General features: G+C 37.1%; 1 protein-coding gene across 1 annotated transcript; it reads left to right on the top strand.

Moving 5' to 3' along the window:
- Positions 1 to 1941: 1941 nt before the first annotated feature.
- LOC108701817 (myosin-4) lies at positions 1942 to 18210 on the top strand. Its single transcript, XM_041576783.1, has 40 exons — positions 1942 to 2049; positions 2355 to 2568; positions 3601 to 3744; positions 3989 to 4145; positions 4453 to 4480; positions 4923 to 5031; positions 5525 to 5617; positions 6288 to 6351; positions 6436 to 6534; positions 6635 to 6738; positions 7039 to 7177; positions 7777 to 7895; positions 7980 to 8129; positions 8207 to 8377; positions 8524 to 8833; positions 8940 to 9004; positions 10245 to 10332; positions 10466 to 10583; positions 10798 to 10921; positions 11086 to 11222; positions 11304 to 11559; positions 12015 to 12257; positions 12373 to 12549; positions 12648 to 12793; positions 12919 to 13009; positions 13273 to 13662; positions 13746 to 13875; positions 13984 to 14099; positions 14196 to 14392; positions 14629 to 14812; positions 14948 to 15113; positions 15540 to 15664; positions 15748 to 16056; positions 16166 to 16369; positions 16738 to 16863; positions 16951 to 17121; positions 17224 to 17328; positions 17424 to 17519; positions 17711 to 17842; positions 18102 to 18210. The coding sequence occupies exons 2-40, from the start codon at positions 2368 to 2370 to the stop codon at positions 18114 to 18116; spliced, it is 5799 nt and encodes a 1932-aa protein (XP_041432717.1). The 5' UTR covers positions 1942 to 2049; positions 2355 to 2367; the 3' UTR covers positions 18117 to 18210.
- The last annotated feature ends 4508 nt before the right edge of the window (positions 18211 to 22718 follow it).

Here is a 22718-nt window from a genome sequence, read left to right as displayed (position 1 = left end):
TGTTGGAACAGGAATTCTGCATTTATAACTTTATCTGTGTAGGGCGATGACATTTAGCACTTAGCTATAAGTATATTTATTGCATTACAATCCCTCATCGCTTGGCCAGAGCTGAGAAGAATGTGTCCTTCCCCTCTGCTAATGACTTTTCATTATGTTCATATTTTTAGGGGCAGATTTAATATGGTTGACTTGTGTTTTCCATGAAAATTCTGATTCAAGTTGTTGATTCAAGTTTTTCCCATTCAAGTTTTTTCTTAAATTAGAAACCATTCAACTTGTGAGTTCATTTGTGTTCATTCGATGTCTAAAAACCCTACATTTGACAAATAACCCCCTTAGATTGATTTAAAAAAAGGCCAAATATTTAGCTAATTTCCACCATCTCTTTATGGGCCATTGGTGAATGCAGGTCAAATGAAGGAAAAACTAATTAAAAAAACTGGGACATTAAGTATTTCATTTAAAAACACCCTTAAACTGAATATATATTAGTAAAATGAAAAGCTGCCCCCCCAGTTTTAAAATGTACACATGAAGCAGCTGTAAAAGTGACATAAAAAATGCTTTTGTACAAAAATATCAGTTTCACTAGCATGTGTTTTGCAGTATAGTTCATGGAGAACAAATCTGTATGCTGAATTACTTCTTAAAGAGCGATACAAATTGTTGTTGTGCCAGAAATGGAAATATGCTGAGTCTCAATGTCTTTCCCATCCATACAACATTTAATCGAGATGCTCTAATTCCCAGTTCTATATTGGGATGGCGATCGCTAGGAGATTAACACGTTTCCCAAAGACACTTTATACAAAAATGGTTTGTCCATATGGTCACTACTTCATTACTGGTCATATCCTGTTTCTTATGTGGTCAAAGGTAGTAAACGGAAAAAAATTTCAACGTCAACTGTTTTATAGGAGGGAGCTCCTAATATTAAATTCCAAATATAGAGATTAATATTGCTGGAGAAGCAGGTGGGAGAGTATAAAAGCATTGGGGTGGACAACATCTTTATCCTTCACCGACTGTGCATCTAGAGGTAGGTTTTGTCACTCAACCTAAGCATTTTTATTCTAAAAAATAAAATAGTAATTTTGTCATACTTACATTATTTCATCTATAGTTTAATAGCTTAGCTTCATAATTGGAAAAAAGGGACAATGAGCATTAACATTATTCTACTGAGAGGCAGAAAGAACTTTTTTTAATATTTTGCAGTTAAATTTATAACATTCTTTTTCATGAATTGAGATGTTTTATGGACAAGAAACCATAACCTGTCTCCTTGCTGGATTTATAGCCAAGCCTGTAGGTAATTTAGCTTTCACATAGAAAGGATTATTATCGGAGCAGGATCTAATACTTTTTTATATAATTTTTTTCTCCCTTAAACGTCAGAGTTAGTTCTGCTCTAGAAAGTTTTTATCACTCATTTTATAATTATGTCTTTCGTGCATTTAAATGTAAAATCTTTTTTCCTTAAGTAGTGCCTGAAAATCTTCAAAAATATAATTTGATGACAAAGGGATCCACAAGATTCTTTAGTCACAAAGACAACCAAGAGATACACACACACATATATATATATATATATATATATAGATATATATAAGATATATCGATATATATCTATCTACATATATATATATATTTATATATAGATATATATATATATATATATTCTACAAAAACTGCCATGCCTTCCATTTAAATGTTTCCATTTAACAGAAATATACAAGGATTAACTCTATATGTACTACAATGCCGTGTCTATAGTTTGCATTAGAAATAAATATCTAAATATTTATTTATATATATATATATATATATTTATATTTATATATATAGATAGATATATAGATATATATATATATATTTCTACAAAAACTGCCATGCCTTCCATTTAAATGTTTTCATTTAACAGAAATATACAAGGATTAACTCTATATGTACTACAATGCTGTGTCTATAGTTTGCATTAGAAATAAATATCTAAATATTTTTTTCAGACTTTTCAAATTTCCATCACTGAAGGAGACACACAAGGTAAGAGACCTCAGATAGCAACCTTGAAAAAGTATTATCTGTGAAATGTACATATGTTGTTTGCTGCCTAGCAATTGAATTGGATGATAGACCCATTAAAATGATAAATATCTGTTAAAACATTTATCCAAACTAGACTAAACCTTCCCTATAGAATTCAAAACTTTAAAGTGTACCTATGTTTAGCCCTGGAAACCTGAAAGATCAATGTTGATTCCTACAGCATCACAACTTGGAAGTAATGAACAATTTTGCTATCATTGTTACTTTACAACACATTTTCATGGATTTTATTGTTTTGCCAGAAAACCATCGACCATGAGTGACGCTGAGATGGCCTCCTATGGGCCGGCTGCCCAGTATCTCCGAAAGTCAGAGAAGGAGAGGATTGAGGCACAGAACAAACCATTTGATGCAAAGACATCTGTCTTTGTAATTGATCCTAAAACAATGTATGTCAAAGGCATCGTCCAGAGCAAGGAGGGAGGCAAAGTCACCGTAAAGAAAGAGGACAATACTGTAAGTTAAAAACATATTTCAAGGTGTTGCTGAATTAAAAACATTTTTAATAAAAAACCCTAATTTTGTAGGGAATAATGTATACTATACGGTGCTGGTTTTACTTTTGGTTATAAACTAATATTGTGTTTAAAATCAGCCCCTTTAGTTGAGCTCACCATAGATGTTCTCTGGTCCCTATTTCAAATAAAGGGTGGGTGTGTTCTAATGGTTAATGCCAGAAGCACAGTAGAAGGGGGACAGCCAATCACAGCCCTGCAGTCAAACAAACAAGCACAGACAAGGTCAGCCTAGCTGCTGATTCTGGTTCCTATCATACAATGCAGTGTGCTGAGCGCTGTGGCTCCCCTGCACAGCCTGGGAAAGGAGACAGCAGGAAGTGGAACAGAGGGGTGGGATGAGTAGAGTTTTTGTATACATTTTCAATAAAGTAATCAGAAACATAACTTTTTAAAGCACATTCCTTCTATATCTAAAAGAGTTTAATGCACTGGCACATTCTTGTTTCTTACATAATACATCTCCTTTAAATTATTAAGGTGTTAAATTTAATAAATATGTTGCAAAAAGCCAAACGGATATTTACTTACTTTTTTCAAGCTAACAGCATTTACTAAACTTAGTTTTGCTAGGCTGCTAACACATTCAGAGAGGGGATTGCTTCACTTCCAGAGCACATTTTGCTGGGTGCAAGTCTGGTGCACCAACTGAAGCAATCTGCTGAGGAATCGGGAATTGCCACAACACCCAGGGTGGTGACAGCTACAGGGACCCCTAATGTTAGTAGGTGCACTTGCACACTGTTCATCATAGCAGACTGAGTGGTTCCATTGGCCCTTAGCACAATATTAAGGAAGGAGTGTGTTTGGAAGCAAGTACCTTTAATGAATACTCACAATATTTGTGTCCATTTTAGTATCACTGCATTTGTATTTGTGGTTGAAACAGTGAAAATATATGTATTTATTTAAGTATACATTTGGGCAGAGTAGATGAATCTTTATATCTTACAATTGTGATGTATTTTTTCAGACTGTAACAGTGAAGGACGATGAAATCTTCCCTATGAACCCACCAAAGTACGATAAAATTGAAGACATGGCCATGATGACCCACTTGAACGAACCATCTGTCCTGTATAACCTCAAAGAGCGCTATGCAGCCTGGATGATCTACGTGAGTCTATGTTTCTTTAAAAATCAATTTTCTCTCCATTGTAAATTGAGAAACTTTAGTAACAGAACCTGATAGATGTCTACACATCAATTAGCAAGAAGTTTGATCAATTTTTTGAGCTGCCCATTCTAGTTTTGTCTTTGTGGTTCCTTAAAGGAAATGGCTACCACCTTCAATAGTTAGATCTTTTGTTAGAAGGTTACAGGGTGCATGAACATCATACATATGGCGTTTTTGTTTCCAGACCTATTCTGGTCTCTTCTGTGCTACCGTGAACCCCTACAAGTGGCTTCCAGTGTACAACCCAGAGGTGGTGGCAGCATACAGAGGCAAGAAGCGTCAGGAGGCCCCACCCCACATCTTCTCCATCTCTGATAATGCCTATCAGTTCATGTTAACAGGTAAATTGCCTTGTAAAACTCACTACTAACATTCAGTTTGAAATTCGAAACAACACAAACTAACTTGAAAGATAGTTATAGTTCTCATGCTCAATCCCATACCTTCTGTATCCAATGTTTAGAATTCATTTGACACTTTCTTTAACTAAACAAAAAAATGTCCAAATGATCTGAGGGATGACTACATTATACATTTAGAACAAACTCTATTTCACCCTTTGTTAAATATACAAGAGAGATAGGTTGTTGTGAACTCTACTTTTACCCTGTGGTTTTAATAAGGATAATTTTTTTTGTTTTCCACTAGATCGTGAAAATCAGTCTGTCCTGATTACGTAAGTGTAACAAAAAATAATCGATTAAGGCATTCTGGTGCTATGGGGAAGATGCTTTGTTTTATTAATATAGAGTCACTACATTCAGAGGTGTAATTATAGAAGGCTCAGAGCCTTTGACTGTGGGGCCACAAGAATCAGGGAGGATTAAACGTGTTACAACCTATAAAAAGCAGAAAAGTAACCACAGGGGCTGAAGACCCAGCTTGGGACCAGGGTTGTAGATACTCCAATATCAAGTATTGTGCATGTCAACATATATTAGTGAAACCGAACTTCTTTCACAAGGTTTTGAAACCCAGTAACATCTAATTCTGTTGCTATCAGAAAGTACCAGATATTGATACTTTGGTAAAATACGCATCTACCCTTGCAGTACCACATATATTATTTATCTTTTGTACTTATCTTCAAACCAACATTTTTGTTATTTGTTGCTCAGTGGAGAATCTGGAGCAGGAAAGACTGTAAACACAAAACGTGTCATCCAATACTTTGCAACAATTGCAGCTATTGGTGATAAGAAGAAAGAGGAACCTGGAAAAATTCAGGTGAGAGTCACACTAATACCATGGAATGAACATTTCAGGGGGTTTGCATATTGATTCAGGAGGCCTACCTAGTTTAACAGACACTCATGTAGGATTTGACATCTCATAAACACAGGTTGATTCCATGTCACATATATTTTGGTGGGTTTCCATAATCATACACACCAAGGCAGGCTCCCTTATCCCATACAGTAAAGTTTGCTAGGCTTCACAATCTCAAGCATACATTTAGGTGGGTTTCTATAATAACATCTTCTGGGGTGTTATCCATTAAGAGAAATTGTATAGTATTTCTAATCCCATATGGAACATTCAGATGGCCTCTATGTAACATCATTTCTTAGATGTTATGATACACAAATTACATATTTTATAAGATGTTTGTTGTACAATAATGCATAGAAGCTTAAGCTTTCCACTAGTGGATACAAAAACCTTCATAGGCAATAAAACATCTTGTATACTAATAATGCGAATATTTTGTTTCTTGCAGGGAAATCTGGAGGATCAAATCATTCAGGCCAACCCTCTGCTGGAAGCCTTTGGCAATGCCAAGACTGTGAGGAATGACAATTCATCCCGCTTTGTAAGTCGGTCCAGATACATATATATATGTGATTTATATGGTTTTTGGTGGACATGCATTCTACCTGTTCTTTTAATTCAAAATATTTGTTTAATATAACTATTTCTAGTTGAACCTCCTCAGAGTAATTGTGGGAGGAGATGGTAGCGTGATTATGTGCCTCCTGTTCAAGTGCTAATATATCTATGCTCCTACTGGAACACAGACATTGGCATCAACACACCTGTTCCATGGCAGTGATGCAATTGTTCCAGGAAACAGGGGACACAAATGTACCATCAATTGTGTGCAGTTCTTGCAAGTTGTTTGTGAATGATCATTCTCTCCTAAAGGCTGCAAACCCTTACATGTAGTCAAACTATCTGTCCCTGTTACACTTCTGTAAAATTAGCTCCTTCTTATATGAAACCTTGGACACAGGCTCTAACTGGGAAAACAAGGGGCTTGTTGTATATAAGATGCGTTAAGTAACTATGTTTTTATTTAATATGCATTAAAAGTAAAATATCTTCAGCATGACTAAGTAGATCAGTAGGAGGTTAAGTGGGAATTATTTAAGCAAAAGTTTGAAAGTTATGGATCAGTATCTATTTGAAACCCCAGTTATCATGTTTCTATGTTGTTGCAATATCCTAACCACATTTAATATTTTGTCCATTTTAATTACTAGGGTAAATTCATCAGAATCCATTTTGGAACCACTGGAAAGCTGTCCTCTGCTGATATTGAAACATGTAAATTTGTTTTTGATATTTTTTTAACATGCATTTACTATTCATAGCGCATGTAATAATTTTGGAACCATTGTGTTTACTTAGATCTTCTGGAAAAATCCAGAGTAACATTCCAGCTATCAGCAGAGAGAAGCTATCATATCTTCTACCAAATCATGTCAAACAAGAAACCAGAGCTTATTGGTGAGTAACTTTGATCAGATTAAACTATCCTTTCTATAATTGTAGAAAAGTTTGATTTGGCATTAGTGAACTGCCATTGCTTGTTTCCTTTTCTTCATAGATATGCTCCTGGTTACAACAAACCCTTATGATTTTGCATATGTGAGCCAAGGTGAAATCACTGTGGCGAGCATTGATGACCAAGAGGAGTTGATGGCCACAGATGTAAGTAAATTCCTGTATCTTGGGTGGGAAGATTCTAATTGTTAGAACTCTTTTTCTAGACTTTGCACCAACTAAAGGTTGTGGATCTTGGTTTGTGCCCCCCCTAAATTCTCTTTAAAACACTACCCCCAGTGTTGTGAAGAGAAATGGAGATTTTGAAGTCAAATGTTTTTTTGTTGCATCTTTATATACTTTTTCTAATAATCATTGTTTATGTAATTTTATACTTTGCTAAAGCTGTTTTGTAGTCACTGATATGGAAATTGTTTTACATAATAATTATGCTCTGTGTCTTTTCAGAGTGCCATTGACATTTTGGGTTTCAATGCTGATGAGAAAATCGGCATTTACAAACTCACTGGAGCTGTGATGCACTATGGCAACATGAAATTCAAACAGAAGCAAAGAGAGGAACAGGCTGAGCCAGATGGCACAGAGGGTGAGGAATACCATTTACATTTAATTGCAAGAAGTGGGATATAATATTACATATGTAGTTTGTGTGGATTTTCTTTCTAATAATGTGCAGTTTGTGTGGATTTTCTTTCTAATAACCTAAGCAAAGAATCACAGCAGGCACGGTGATCAAGAGTAGGTCCATTGCCTGTTGCAAAGCACACATCTGGGGATCAGGGGGCAGGGCTATGATGTGACAGCCAGTGATTCGCTACTGCCACATCATTAACTGCACAGTTCAGTCCAGATTTTCAACTATGGATATCTGGGCAGGGAGTTTTGAACTTGACAGTGCATGCAAATCCAGTTGCAACTCTAGTTGCAAGTACTGAACAATTAGGTCCTCTTTGCCTTCTTGCAAAATGAAATGCTGCAAATTGGAAAACAACTGCCTATATGGAACAGGAGCAAATGAGGCTCTTTGAGCATCCATGGCCCGTTGTAATGTCATTTAAGGCAAACCCAAATCCAAACAGAATAACTAGATTCTCATCTAGATATTTCAGCAATTGTGTCGAAATTTTAGGTACCTTCTTTGTTTCCACAATTTTAAACATTTGTTTTTTCAAATTCATACTATAGTGGCTGACAAAATTGCCTATTTGATGGGTCTGAACTCAGCAGATCTGCTAAAGGCTCTTTGCTACCCTAGAGTCAAAGTCGGCAATGAGTATGTCACAAAAGGTCAAACCGTCCAGCAGGTAATTTCATGGTCAAGGACTGCAAATATCAAAGAGTATATACTAGTATTTATTGTATTAATTCATAATCTGACACTTTTCTAGGTATACAATTCAGTTGGTGCCCTGGGCAAGTCAGTGTATGAGAAAATGTTCTTGTGGATGGTCATAAGAATTAACCAGCAGCTGGACACTAAGCAGCCAAGGCAGCACTTCATCGGTGTCTTGGACATTGCTGGCTTTGAGATCTTTGATGTAAGTATAACATTTCAAGTGTTTTATATCATGAATAATATAATGTATGTATGGTATAATGTATGTTTTATGATCAGATGAACAGCTTGGAACAGCTTTGCATCAACTTCACCAATGAGAAACTGCAACAGTTTTTTAACCATCACATGTTTGTCCTGGAGCAAGAGGAGTACAAGAAGGAAGGGATTGACTGGGAGTTCATTGACTTCGGCATGGACTTGGCTGCCTGCATTGAGCTTATTGAGAAGGTACGCAATTTCACCCTACTTGCCGTTAATACACAGCTGTTAACTATAATAGTGTATTATACAACACTTTGCACTAGAAAATCTTTAGACCCTTGATAGTGTCAGGAACCTAGTATATATGAGCATGTTTGCATCCTCTCCTTTAGCCAATGGGCATTTTCTCCATCCTTGAAGAGGAGTGCATGTTCCCCAAGGCAACAGACACTTCTTTCAAGAACAAGTTGCATGACCAACATCTGGGCAAGTGCAATAACTTCCAGAAACCCAAGCCTGGAAAAGGCAAAGCTGAGGCTCACTTCTCTCTTGTCCACTATGCTGGGACAGTGGATTACAACATCTCTGGTTGGCTTGATAAGAACAAGGACCCACTGAATGAAACTGTCATTGGGCTCTACCAGAAGTCTTCTATCAAACTGCTCTGCTTCCTCTACGCTGCACACGCTGGTGCAGAAGCAGGTATTGCAGACTTATAACAGTATAAAAGATACAATATTTACTTCTATATAATATTTTTTATTTTCTTATCAATAAATAAATGTTTGCATTTAATTGTCATTTGTAGATGCCGGAAAGAAGGGTGCCAAGAAGAAGGGTTCCTCTTTCCAGACCGTGTCTGCTCTTTTCAGGGTAAATTATATTGTACCATACTCTGGACAATGTTATTGATAAATAACTTCAGACATGTCACGGAACTCATGTATGTAGTAATATGTAAGGCACCATATGTAAGGAAAGCTATTTCATAAGTGACAACACTGTAGTATTTGATAAATGTGAAAAATGCAGTTTAGTGAATTTGCACTAGTAAAAAGAATATCATGCAAATACAGTTAAAGATATACTGTCATAGGAAAACATTTTTTCAAAACACATCAGTTAATAGTGCTGCCCCAGCAGACTTCTGCACTGAAATCCATTTTTCAAAAGAGCAAACTGTTTTTTTTATTTTGAAATCTGACATTGGGCTAGACATATTGTTGGTTTCCCAGGAGCCTTGTGCTCAGATACATTTCAGTCACTCTTTACTGCTGTACTGCAAATTGGAGTGATGTCACCCCTCCCCCCCAACAGTCCATCAGCAGAAAAGTGGGAAGGTACCCCGATAACAGCTCCCTGGTACATACAACATCACTAAATATTAAAACCCATGTCCCACTGCAACCTCATTCAGTTACTTTGAGTAGGAGAAACAATAGCCTGTCAGAAAGCAGTTCCATAGTGCAGCACTGGCTCTTTCTGAAAGCACATGACCAGACAAAATTACCTGAGATGGCTGCCTATACACCAATATTACTATTGGTTCAGGAATGAACTTTTACATGGTAGAGTGAATTATTTGCAGTGTAAACTGTAATTTAGGAATAAAAACTACACCATTAATCATGACTGAATCCCTTAAAGAATTCTAAGCTGATTATCCTTCATATTGTTATAATATTGAAGAGGGAGACCGGAAAACACATAACTAACTAATAATAACAAATAACTAACAAGTAAAGAATATACAGGTCACTCCTTCCAGGTACGTGTCCAATTTGCATAGAAAAATTGAGATATTCTTTTTTTTAACTCAAGCCATATGAAATGCATACAAACTAGCAATATATGTACAAGCTTCTCTAGGGCTAAAGGAAAGAGCAGTAGAGGGACATCCCACCCCTAGCCTTGTGAAGCAAAGATAATGTTTATGTATAAACTTTGCAAATCATTTATCATTTCATTTGGGCAGGGCCCTCTTTACCTCTTGTATCTGTTACTGGTTGTTTTTCTACTTACTGTATGTTCAGTGTATATTCCCATCTATTGCTTAGCTCTGTAAATGATATTGGCACTTATGATAATAATATCATTATTCTCATCTCTATAGGAGAATCTGAACAAGCTGATGAGCAACCTTAGAAGCACTCACCCCCACTTTGTACGTTGCCTGATCCCTAATGAGACAAAAACTCCAGGTAAAAATTGTAATCAGGCTCTAAAAAAACATTCAAATAAAGGGGTAAATTAATATTTAGCAGTTGACTGGATTACATTTCATTCTGTAATATCCAAGAATAAAAATGAATGTTTTCATAACCTATTTTTTAGGGGCCATGGACCACTATCTGGTTATGCACCAGCTTAGGTGTAATGGTGTCCTTGAGGGCATTCGAATTTGCAGAAAGGGATTCCCAAGCAGGATCATCTATGGTGACTTCAAACAACGGTATGAATTTATCTGTTCCTCTGTTATTGATAGAAAGCATAGAAAATTGTAAATAGCTTTTGTTAAGTTGTCAGTTGTCCTCTAAAGCACAATTATGCAAAATTTTCCAATGATCTCACATCTCTTGACAATACTTCATGCAGCCCTACCATTGATATGACCATTTCTTGAAAAACATAGTTTTGACACCATTTCTTTTTCCAATGTAATATAGTTACAAGATTCTAAATGCAAGTGCTATTCCTGATGGGCAATTTATTGATAGCAAGAAAGCTTCAGAGAAGCTTCTTGGATCCATTGATGTAGACCACACTCAGTACAAATTTGGACACACTAAGGTAAACTAATTAACACTGTAATCCAATTCCTTGTACTTCCTCCTCATCTTAATCAGTGAATTACAATACCTGGATAATACTCTGCTAATAAATGCCCAATTAATATAGTATGTTGTTTCCTGCAACAGGACATTTTAATAATTTAAAACCAATTTTCCCAACAGGTTTTCTTTAAAGCTGGCTTATTAGGTACTCTGGAAGAGATGCGAGATGAACGTTTGGCCCAGTTAATTACTCGTACTCAGGCCATGTGCAGAGGTTACCTCATGAGAGTTGAGTTTAAGAAGATGATGGAAAGAAGGTATTTCTTATTTACACTTTCACAATCACAATGAAATAGACATATTCTGGTTTGATATTGATGGAGTATGCTCATTTCCAGAGAATCCATCTTCTGCATCCAGTACAACGTCCGTTCATTCATGAATGTCAAGCACTGGCCATGGATGAAACTTTACTTTAAGATCAAGCCTCTCCTGAAGAGTGCAGAGTCTGAGAAAGAGATGCAAAACATGAAGGAGGAGTTTGAGAAGACCAAGGAACTTTTGGCAAAATCAGAAGCAAAGAAAAAGGAACTGGAGGAAAAAATGGTTTCCATTCTTCAGGAGAAGAATGATCTTCAGCTCCAAGTTACATCTGTAAGGGATACATTTTTACTTAGTATGAACCACCCAAAAATGATAAAATTCTGACATTTGCTTTATTTTACTAATGAGAAAACATGGTAAACTTTCAATAGAAAATATACATTTTTCATGCCTATGCCTGAAATGGTTCAAATAAAAACAACTTACACTACTTACGTGCTACTTTGTTTTTGAATTTAAACTTCTTATTCACCAAGGTAGCAATAACGTTAACAGAAATTGGCATTTATTTGCCAGTAGATAGACCATGCCATAATATTCTTTTAACTTCATGTACCTGCTTTAATTATCAAACTTTATATTCAGAGCTGCGATGTACTGGCTTGTAGGCCATTTATCTCTTAACGCTTAATAGCGTTAGGGCAATTGTGAATATAATATATTTCCAGCTTCTGATGTTTTTTAAAGCAAATACAAGAACATTTTACTGTTTAAACCATGTACAGGAATCAGAGACTCTGGCAGATGCAGAGGAAAGATGTGAAGGTCTGATCAAAGCTAAAATACAACTGGAGGCTAAAATTAAGGAATTCAATGAAAGGCTGGAAGATGAAGAGGAATCCAATGCAGAACTTACAGCAAAGAAAAGGAAACTAGAGGATGAGTGTTCTGAGTTGAAGAAAGATATTGATGACCTTGAACTCACATTGGCCAAAGTAGAGAAAGAAAAACATGCAACAGAAAACAAGGTAAATTGAATTTGACTAAATTGTTTATTTGCAGACATATATGCAACTAATGTGAATAGGTACCTTGTGTATATCTGTTGCTTATTACTCACTAATATTTATACTTAAAATTCAGGTTAAGAACTTAACTGAAGAGATGGCTGTTCTGGATGAGAGCATTGCCAAACTTACTAAAGAAAAGAAAGCTCTTCAGGAAGCTCACCAGCAGACCCTTGATGATCTTCAAGCTGAAGAAGACAAAGTCAACACACTCACCAAAGCAAAAACCAAGCTGGAGCAGCAAGTTGATGATGTATGAAGGATATTAATTGCTTAAATATTATTGATAACAATGATAACGGTACTATGAAAGCCGTTTGTTAATCTTTAATACATTTTATGTTCCATCAGCTTGAGGGATCTCTGGAGCAAGAGAAGAAGCTGCGTATGGAAATGGAGAGGGCAAAAAGAAAGCTGGAGGGTGATCTGAAACTGGCCCAAGAGTCTACAATGGACTTGGAAAATGACAAGCAGCAGCTGGATGAAAAAGTCAAAAAGTAAGAAATTAATTTAGTAAGAAAAAGTGTAGAAGGCAAATCATTACTAACCAACACACTGCTGCCAATTGCATCTTCAAAATTCAGAATTTACACAATGATATATTTCTGTTGAACATTTACAGGAAGGAATTTGAAGTAAGCCAGTTGCAAAGCAAGATTGAAGATGAACAGGCTCTGGCTGCTCAGCTTCAAAAGAAAATTAAAGAGCTGCAGGTATACTTTAGTAGAACATAACCAAAACTTGTAATATTGAATCAAAACTTTGTGTAGACTGGACTACATACCTTGTCACACACCAAATGGCATGTGAACCAGAGAACTACTATACTGGTTGGTGCTGCTCTTTCTGTGGCCTGTTTAGACATTGTGACTACTCCTTTATTGCACGTGAATCTGACTAAAACAATGCTAAAAAGCTCAGGTTTAAGATAAATTAGGCAGTTTAATTTAATAGAATATATATTGGAATTGTCTAGGCTCGCATTGAGGAGCTGGAAGAAGAAATTGAAGCAGAGCGTGCAGCTCGTGCCAAGGCAGAAAAGCAGCGTGCTGACCTCTCCAGGGAGCTTGAGGAGATAAGTGAGCGTTTGGAGGAAGCTGGAGGTGCCACTTCTGCTCAGATTGAGATGAACAAGAAGCGTGAAGCAGAATTCCAGAAGATGAGACGTGACCTTGAAGAGGCCACTCTGCAACATGAGGCTACTGCCTCTGCTCTCAGGAAGAAGCATGCTGACAGTGTTGCAGAACTAGGGGAACAAATTGACAACCTTCAAAGAGTCAAACAGAAGCTTGAAAAGGAAAAGAGTGAACTAAAGATGGAAATTGATGACCTAGCCAGCAACATGGAAACTGTCTCCAAAGCCAAAGTAAGCAGTAGGCTCAGAGTTTAGCACACCTTCTTAGCAGGAAAAGTAACCTAAAAGATATATTTCTTCAATTTTGTTTGCAGTCAAACTTAGAAAAGATGTGCAGGACTCTAGAGGACCAATATTCTGAAGTGAAGACTAAGGAGGAAGAGCACCTCAGGGTGATTAATGATATTAATGCACAGAGAGCTCGCCTGCAGACAGAAACTGGAGTAATTAATTTTGTTTAACGAATGCTGACTTGTTTTTACCTAAATGGTGGACCCATTATAACAATGGGGCTAAAACCTCATCTTAGTTTTGTTCTGTTAGGGGCAGTTTTTTATTCTCGCCAGCTAGAGGAAAAAGAATCTTTGGTGTCTCAACTTTCCAGAGGCAAGCAAGCTTTTACTCAGCAAACTGAAGAACTGAAGAGACAACTTGAGGAGGAAACAAAGGTAATGTTTTTTTATTAACAAAGAGAACTACATTTAATTTATAAAAACTGATAAATATACAAAGCAGGTAATTCATACTCTGACAAATCCCTATAGGCCAAGAATGCTCTTGCCCATGGATTACAATCTGCCCGCCATGACTGTGACCTGCTCAGGGAGCAATATGAAGAGGAGCAGGAAGCAAAGGCTGAACTGCAACGGTCACTGTCCAAGGCCAACAGTGAAGTATCTCAGTGGAGAACCAAATATGAAACTGATGCAATCCAGCGCACAGAGGAACTGGAGGAAGCCAAGTATGTTTAAATATATCTATTTCACCAGTAATTCACTAATTTGACAATTCACTGGTGACACATTAAATGTTACATTTATATTAAAGTGATTAAACCTAGTTTATGAACTATTTGAAAATCATATTGCAAAAATGTCTTTGCCACCATACAGTAATAATCACATATGAATATGTTATGATACACATATTCTTATGGCACAGCTCCTGAGAATCTGTTTTTGTAAAATTATGTGACAGGAAGAAACTTGCTCAGCGACTCCAGGAAGCTGAGGAGCAAATTGAAGCCGTCAACTCTAAGTGTGCTTCCCTGGAGAAGACCAAGCAGAGACTGCAAGGAGAAGTGGAAGACCTCATGGTAGATGTAGAACGTTCTAACTCAGCTTGCGCAGCACTTGATAAGAAGCAGAGAAACTTTGACAAGGTATATTACCATTAAATCATTATGACTATAAAATAAAGTATTTATACAGATAAAACTATTAAGATGGGAAATAAAAACATTACTGTAGCCATTTGTCTTTTTCTTCCATTTGTGTCATTCATTTTAATCACCTAGGTGTTGTCAGAGTGGAAGCAGAAATATGAAGAGTCCCAGGCTGAACTTGAGGCTTCTCAGAAAGAGTCTAGGTCTCTAAGCACTGAAGTGTTTAAGATGAAGAACTCCTATGAAGAAGCATTAGACCAACTTGAGACCCTCAAGAGAGAAAACAAGAACCTTCAACGTATGTTTTATGGTCTTGACACCATTAGTTTGTCTGCTTCTAAAATTAGCTAGGGTATAAGCACAGTTTCAGACTGGGGTTTCATTACTGTGGAACGAAACTTTAAAAGATGGACTAACTAGCCATTCATGTTATTTTTCCTCTTCATTCAGGCTTTTACTTCCTCTTTACTCTTGTAATGTCATACTCCTTTTCTGATCCCTTGTCCTCATTCTTTTTCTATACTTTCTCTTATTCTTCACGTTAACATTTGACATCACTTTTTTTCAATATAGGATAGCCCCAGTAATTGAGTGAACAGATACTAATAAACCAAACAGAAATATTTTAAAGGAAATATTGCACAATATGTGTCTTTGGTTTTCAATTTTGACTCTATATGTCACTATAAAATATAAATATGTTACCTTCCTTACACTGCTGCAGAGGAGATATCTGATTTGACGGAACAAGTTGCAGAGAGTGGAAAGAGCATTCATGAAATAGAAAAGGCCAAGAAGCTGGTTGAACAGGAGAAATCTGATTTACAATCAGCCCTTGAAGAAGCCGAGGTCAATATATCAGTGTTCATCAGTGAAAAAAAAGTCTAAAATGAAAATAGTTTATAACTATATATATTTATGAATTTATCTAGGGATCTTTGGAGCATGAAGAAGTCAAGATCCTCCGGATCCAGCTTGAGTTGAATCAAGTTAAAGGTGAAGTTGACAGAAAAATTGCTGAGAAGGATGAAGAACTTGAACAGGTGAAAAGGAACAGCCAGAGAGCTCTAGAATCAATGCAGAGCACCCTGGATGCTGAGATCAGAAGCAGGAATGATGCACTCAGACTAAAGAAGAAGATGGAGGGAGATCTGAATGAGATGGAAATTCAACTAAGCCATGCCAACCGACAAGCAGCAGAGTCACAGAAACAGCTGAGGAACGTGCAAGGACAGCTTAAGGTAGGACCTGGATTGGATTAAAAATATATGTAATTTATAATATGAACTTGCATGGTACAGAATTATTCTCTAGTTTCTGGTTGGTAAACATCATCTTCTTAAAATACAGGATACTCAACTACACCTTGATGATGCACTTCGAGGAAGTGATGATCTAAAGGAGCAGCTGGCTATTGTTGAAAGGAGAAATAACCTCATGCTGGCTGAAATTGAGGAGATGAGGTCTGCTCTAGAACAGACTGAGCGTGGGCGCAAAGTGGCAGAACAGGAACTTATTGATGTTACAGAGCGTGTGCAGCTTCTTCACTCACAGGTATAATAATATGAAATCTTTCTGTACAGGTATGGGATCCATTATCCGGAAACCCATTATCCAGAAAGTTCTGAATTACGGAAATGCCGTCTCCCATAGACTCCATTATAATCAAATAATCCGAAATTTTAAAAATGATATAATGAATCTTTATTGGAAGTAAAACCAGCCTATTTTGTTTATTTAATGTTTACATGATTTTCTAGTAGTCTTAAGGTATGAAGATCCAAATTACGGAAAGACCTATTATCCGGAAAGCCCCAGGTCTCTATGATTCCGGATAATCAGTCTAATACCTGTATTTGTCTTAGCTGAACTAGTTTTGTGTACATAAGTGGTCACTTGTATGCTTTTATTGAATATCACAGAACACCAGTCTGATCAACACCAAGAAGAAGATTGAGGCTGATATCTCTCATCTTCAAAATGAAGTGGAAGAAGCTGTTCAGGAAGCAAGAAATGCAGATGAAAAGGCCAAGAAGGCAATCACTGATGTAAGATTTTATAAAAGACAAGTACTATACCTGGACTGATAGATACCCACAAGTTACATAATGAATAACTTCTCATACTTCACCCAGGCTGCCTTGATGGCTGAGGAACTCAAGAAGGAACAAGACACCAGTGCTCACCTTGAACGTATGAAGAAGAATCTGGAGCAGACAGTGAAGGATCTCCAACATCGTCTAGATGAGGCTGAGCAACTGGCAATGAAAGGAGGCAAGAAGCAACTCCAAAAATTGGAGGCCAGGGTACGATTTAAACTAAATGCATTTAACCCCACATAAACAAAAACATTGTCATATAGTAGTTCTTTATAATGAATATGTCACTACATTTTATACTTTTTCTAGGTACGTGAACTTGAAAATGAGCTTGATGCTGAGCAAAAGAGAGGATCTGATGCCATCAAAGGAGTGCGCAAGTACGAGAGAAGAGTCAAAGAGCTGACTTACCAGGTACAAAAGACAGAATGGCAAATTCAAAAACACATGGACATTATCACAATAACCTTTTTCGTTCATTCTGATTACTCATCACTTATTTCTTGCAGTCTGAAGAGGACAAAAAGAATGTTTTCAGGCTGCAGGACTTAGTGGACAAGTTGCAGTTGAAAGTCAAAGCATACAAGAGACAAGCAGAGGAGACTGTGAGTATCTTTCATCTCATCTCTGATGATGTTACACAATGTCTTATGTCATTGGAGAAGGTGAATAAAGGAGACAATAAGAAATGAGAATTCAGAATATATAACAAAATGTAGTCAAATACTACTTACCATTACCAAGATACTTTCCATTTTGGTTGTTACTCAGCTTCTTTGAAATGTCAAATTTGTAGGAAGAACAAGCAAATGTCCACCTATCCAGATTCAGGAAGACTCAGCATGAATTGGAAGAGGCAGAGGAACGTGCTGATATTGCAGAATCCCAAGTCAACAAGCTCAGAGCCAAGACTCGGGATGTTGGAAAGGTAAAGTGACCCTGCAAAACTTTTCCCTAAAATTCTAATATCTGCCTATACCTTAGTCTCTTTGTGATATGTAAATTGGTCACTGATGGTTAGGAAGCAACAAAAATAACAATAAAAATAAATTAATTCTCTCCCTTTTCTCATAACAAACTATTGTTGAAGCGATTAAAAAAGAAGGCCTAGACATTTTTCCCATAGAATACATGAATAAGACTGTTGTTTAAAAGATGAACAAATTCTCTTTTCTTTTCTGTTTCAGAAAATTGAAGAGTGAACCCAACCCAATTACAAGTTATTTACAAAGGATGTTCATAAAATATGAGCAATTTTGGAAAGAGTCCTTCAATATAATTATGTTCTAGATGCAAATAAATATCCAGCAAAGCAGGATCATGTGTGTGGCTCTTTATTCTCATAACTTGGTATCTGAGTATTGAACCTAAGACAATGTGTAATATTCTCAGTCCACAGTCTCTCCTTTCTATGTCCTGCACCACGTGCCTACACACTCATAAGTTGCCATAAGAAAAAAAGCATATAATATAAAACAGTTTAATTCTGTTAAGAAAACTGTAGTATCCTGTCTTCAAATACAGCACCTCAATGTCCTTTATCTGGCCTTAAAAAGTATAATAATTAAAAAAAAAAAAAAAAAAGTATCTTATCTAAATTCTTCCACCATAATCCTTAAATGCCTTAGACCTTAAAGGAACAGTAACATCAAAAAATTAAAGTGTTTTAAAGTAATGAAAATATAATGTCATGTTGATTTTTTTGGTTCAGAAAGACTATTGTGGTTTATACAAATAAGCTGCTTTGTAGTCATGGGGGGGGCAGCCATTCAAAGCTGAAAATTTAGAAAAGGCACAGGATAAACAGCAGATAACATAAAAGCTCTGTTGTATACAATCGGATTCCTCACACTGTTAATGGCTACATGGCATCTTGTTTATATAAATTATAGTTGTGTCTCTATAGCAAATACACAAGTTTTATCAGTGGAGGGCAACAGTACATTATTCTGTCATTCCTTTAAACCACTTTGGTGTATTGGTGTTACTGTTCCTTTAAGAAGCAATCTGCTCCTTGGTACTGTTGCTTACCTATAAAGTGTTGGGTGATACAATGCTGGGTAGCTTAGTTGGTTTCTTAGTGAGTAGTTTATAGGCATGGTGGCTGATAAAGCCACAATAGAGAATACAATAGAACATGGGTTACACAAAGTCTCCCTGTACTCAATGTGGGCTCTTGTGGGTTGATGAAAGGTAACAGAATAGAAGACAATAACAATGTATTTTAAGAACCATGGCTCAGCAGATATCATTTCAATTCAATGGCAACACAATTCTTTACATAATAACTCTCCACTGCTACAGCACCCCTGGGATCCTTGCTTTTACAGAACTGTATGCAAGCCCCATCTGGGGTCTGATTATTGTACATTGCACATAATTACAGGAATATCTAAGACAGGGGAAAAATATTCATTGTTTTGGGCTGGTTTCCCCCAGGCACTGGTAAGGTGGCCAGGCTGACAGATTAGCTATGTCTGTTGCTACCCTTTATTTTAGCACTTGGGCCACGGATATGGTGGATCACAGAATGTGGTAGTATCCCAACCATCAATGCAATGTTTCCCTTTGAACCATTGGAGACTTTTTAGTTACTGCTAATATGGACAAGATACATTGTCCATGGTCAGATCGGGGTGTCTGGGGCTCACCGGGACACCACCAAAGGGGCCTCCCTCTCCAGTAGCAAACACTTCCTTCCACTCCTCATACACACTACTCCATCTCAAAACTTACTGTCTATCATTGGTTAACATATATCTATTCTCGTCCATGTATGGGGGGGTAAAAAGAGTAAATAAAGAAATCACTTATATTTTAAATTAATTGGGGTGGATCATTTGAATCTGCTAATCAATAGAACTAACTAGACATACCATGCCATCTTATTGCATCTTTATTTTGCTTACTAATTCCAAACCCTAGGCAAAAACCATGCATCTAGGTAGACAACATTTGTAGTATCTATTTTACCACAACAGGAAACTTGCCATGGGTTACAAGAGCTAGCAAACCCAGTCTATGTTATTTATTATACAGTATTAAATACAGTGCAGATCTCCAGGGTTCACTGTTCTCATCAAGGTTTTCACTAACTATAGGTCATAGCTCCTGAAGTTGTAAAGCTTTTGAAATAACATTAGTTTGACACATTGACACAGCTACAGCTAAGCCTTTTCTCTTTTTCACCTATGGCAAACAGTAATCTTATATAAGGTTCTCTATGGTGGTTGGCCATTGCAGTTTGGGAAAGTGAATTGTGAACAAGGAGTAAAATAAGATTATAGTTCTAACAGCTCCCCTCCAAAGATTTTTTTGCAAGGGGGCGGGCGGCACATCATTGTCAAGTTCGGATGGACCAAGCAGACTCTTTTGCGACATCTTCCATTACGTTTTTGGACTAAAAATCAGGGTTCAAAATGTGTTACGCATTCTACAACTACTATGAAATCTACAAAAGCAATATATTCTAACATAACAGTATTCCCAGTGGACACCATTCCTCTGGATCCAAGTGTGTAAATACGCCAACACATTACTTTGCTCCTGCCAGCTGCTTTCTTTGTGAGATTTAGATTACTCCAAGATGCACAGCATGGCACAATTTTTTTTATTAATGTTGCTGGCACAGTATGTACTAGACTGCTCTTCTCAAAGTAGAGGCTCTAATTACAGCCACGCTCAGCTATAATCTGAAATGCCGATCGGCAAATAGGATTATTACATACTAAGCCGTGACTAACACTACTGTCAGTGTAGAACTTATCTGGCTCTATACTCCTCTTAACCAAAGTAAAAAGAAACCTGAGTTGAAGGAAAAATATACCCTCCTCTTTTACATGAACCTTCAAAAAATAAATATAATTTTTTTTACCTAGACATTCCAAAGATTGAAAAAAAATGAATGTTATGCGTAAGAACTATTTTCCAACCCCCTTTCTCCTTAGGATCACAGTGTACTGGAACCTCACCCTCGCCTTGTTTCATTGTGAAGTGTGGGATTCTGGGACTTGAAGTCCCTCTGTTTTCAATAGTGGGTGGTGCAAAAATTCTCCAGAAAGTGGCTCATGATACTTGAAGCCAAAGCTGGGTGGTAGAATTGCCTTAGCTCTGAGGAATCAGGAACGTCTGGGTAAAAAAAATACATTTATATTTATTTCTGGAAGTTCAGACAGCATATACCTTTTCTACAAAAAGCCACCTAAATGATCTTAAACCAAAAAGGAAAGTTTATTTCCCATTTAAACATAGCTGAACAGCTCCAGCCTGGGCATTCACATGCGCACGATTTGGAGGAGGCTCACGCTCAAGCCTGCATATCAACGCCTGCGTCTGTTTCTGACGCACACACGCCTTGATGCACACACACGCTCTGATGCACTCGTGCTTTCTGACGTGTGCAGGCGCCTTCGGCTTAAAGAGACGTCGAGGCTTAGGCTAAAAGACTATTCTTTGTGATTTTCCCCTGGATTGACGCCTGATTTCTGAACCTTCGGTGTATGACCCGGCTTGCTCCTGACTTCGACTTTTTACCTGCAGTCAAATGGGACCTGTCACCCAAAAAAATTATTCAAAATCCTATTTTATCGCATTAGTCAAGCAAAAGTAACTTTAATTACCCTATTTAAATTATTTGAATCTTGTTTCCTTCAGTCTGGGAATTCATAATTATAACAAGCAGGCAGCAGCCATTTTGTGGACACAGTTATTAAGACAAGCTTTGCATCATCTCAGAATCTTGTTTGTGCACCAGAATGGAGGACCCGATGTCCATCCCAATGCACTCTATGCCTAAGGCATAGAAGAGGGGCAGAGAATATTTGATTGACAGCTGAGATTTTTAAATGAGCTTACAACAGCTATGAATGCTTTAATAAAATATAGAAATTGGATTTCATGTTTAATTTGAAAATGACTTTTATTATACAGCTTTTTGTGTCTGGATGACAGGTCCACTTTAAGTGCTGAGTCCTAATTCCATTGACTGTTTACTACAGAGTGCAGCCCAGTGGGAAGCGTGGGAGAGGCCAATACCATCCGACTTGCCGTGGTACCTGACAGCAGACCTCATTTAGTAAATAGTTTTCACCATCACCTTGTATGCTGAGATCCAGTGAAAATTTTGTGCCACAGGTTTCAGCAAAACAATAAGTGACATTTTAGGTGTGTTGTAGGCATGAGGGTGTGATGTGATGTGATTATGCTGGTGTCGTGCACAAAGGGTGTCTGTGTCTTTTCCCATGTTCTCAGTTATGCCCCAAAACCCTTACTTTTCAACGCTTCTCCCATATCCTTTTCTGTTACCACCACAGCTTTCTTCTGAGTCATTCTGCTTCTTTCCCTTACTCTTTTACACCATGGTTCCTTATGTGTCATTGTCCCACTTTCCCTTATTGTTTTGTGGTTACACTTGGCTATAAAACTAGTCATACCAGACCTATATAAGCTTCTGGTTTATCTCATGCAAACAGAGTCTGCAGTATATTGACCACCTAATCGATATCTGGCCAATAATTGCACCAAATGAGGAGTTGAAGCCCCTCTCCTGATCCACCTATGCCCCTAGAGCAATCTATCCCAAAAATCAGATCACTCTAATTCGGCCCACTGGGATGATTTCAAAATTAAGCAAAGATCTTTCCAAAATAGCAGATCTGACAGTTCATCATGACCAGCTTAAGGGAGCAAGTTATTCAAATGTTCTCAATCACATCATCCTCATTATGTCCACTGAGTAACGTAAACCTTTCCCCACAGTGAGTTGTATCTAAAACCACTTTCAATGAAGTTATTTTCGTAGAAGT

This window comes from Xenopus laevis, chromosome 9_10L, assembly GCF_017654675.1.
Source record: "Xenopus laevis strain J_2021 chromosome 9_10L, Xenopus_laevis_v10.1, whole genome shotgun sequence".
Lineage (NCBI taxonomy): Eukaryota > Metazoa > Chordata > Amphibia > Anura > Pipidae > Xenopus > Xenopus laevis.
This window is presented reverse-complemented; position numbering and strand designations above follow the sequence as displayed.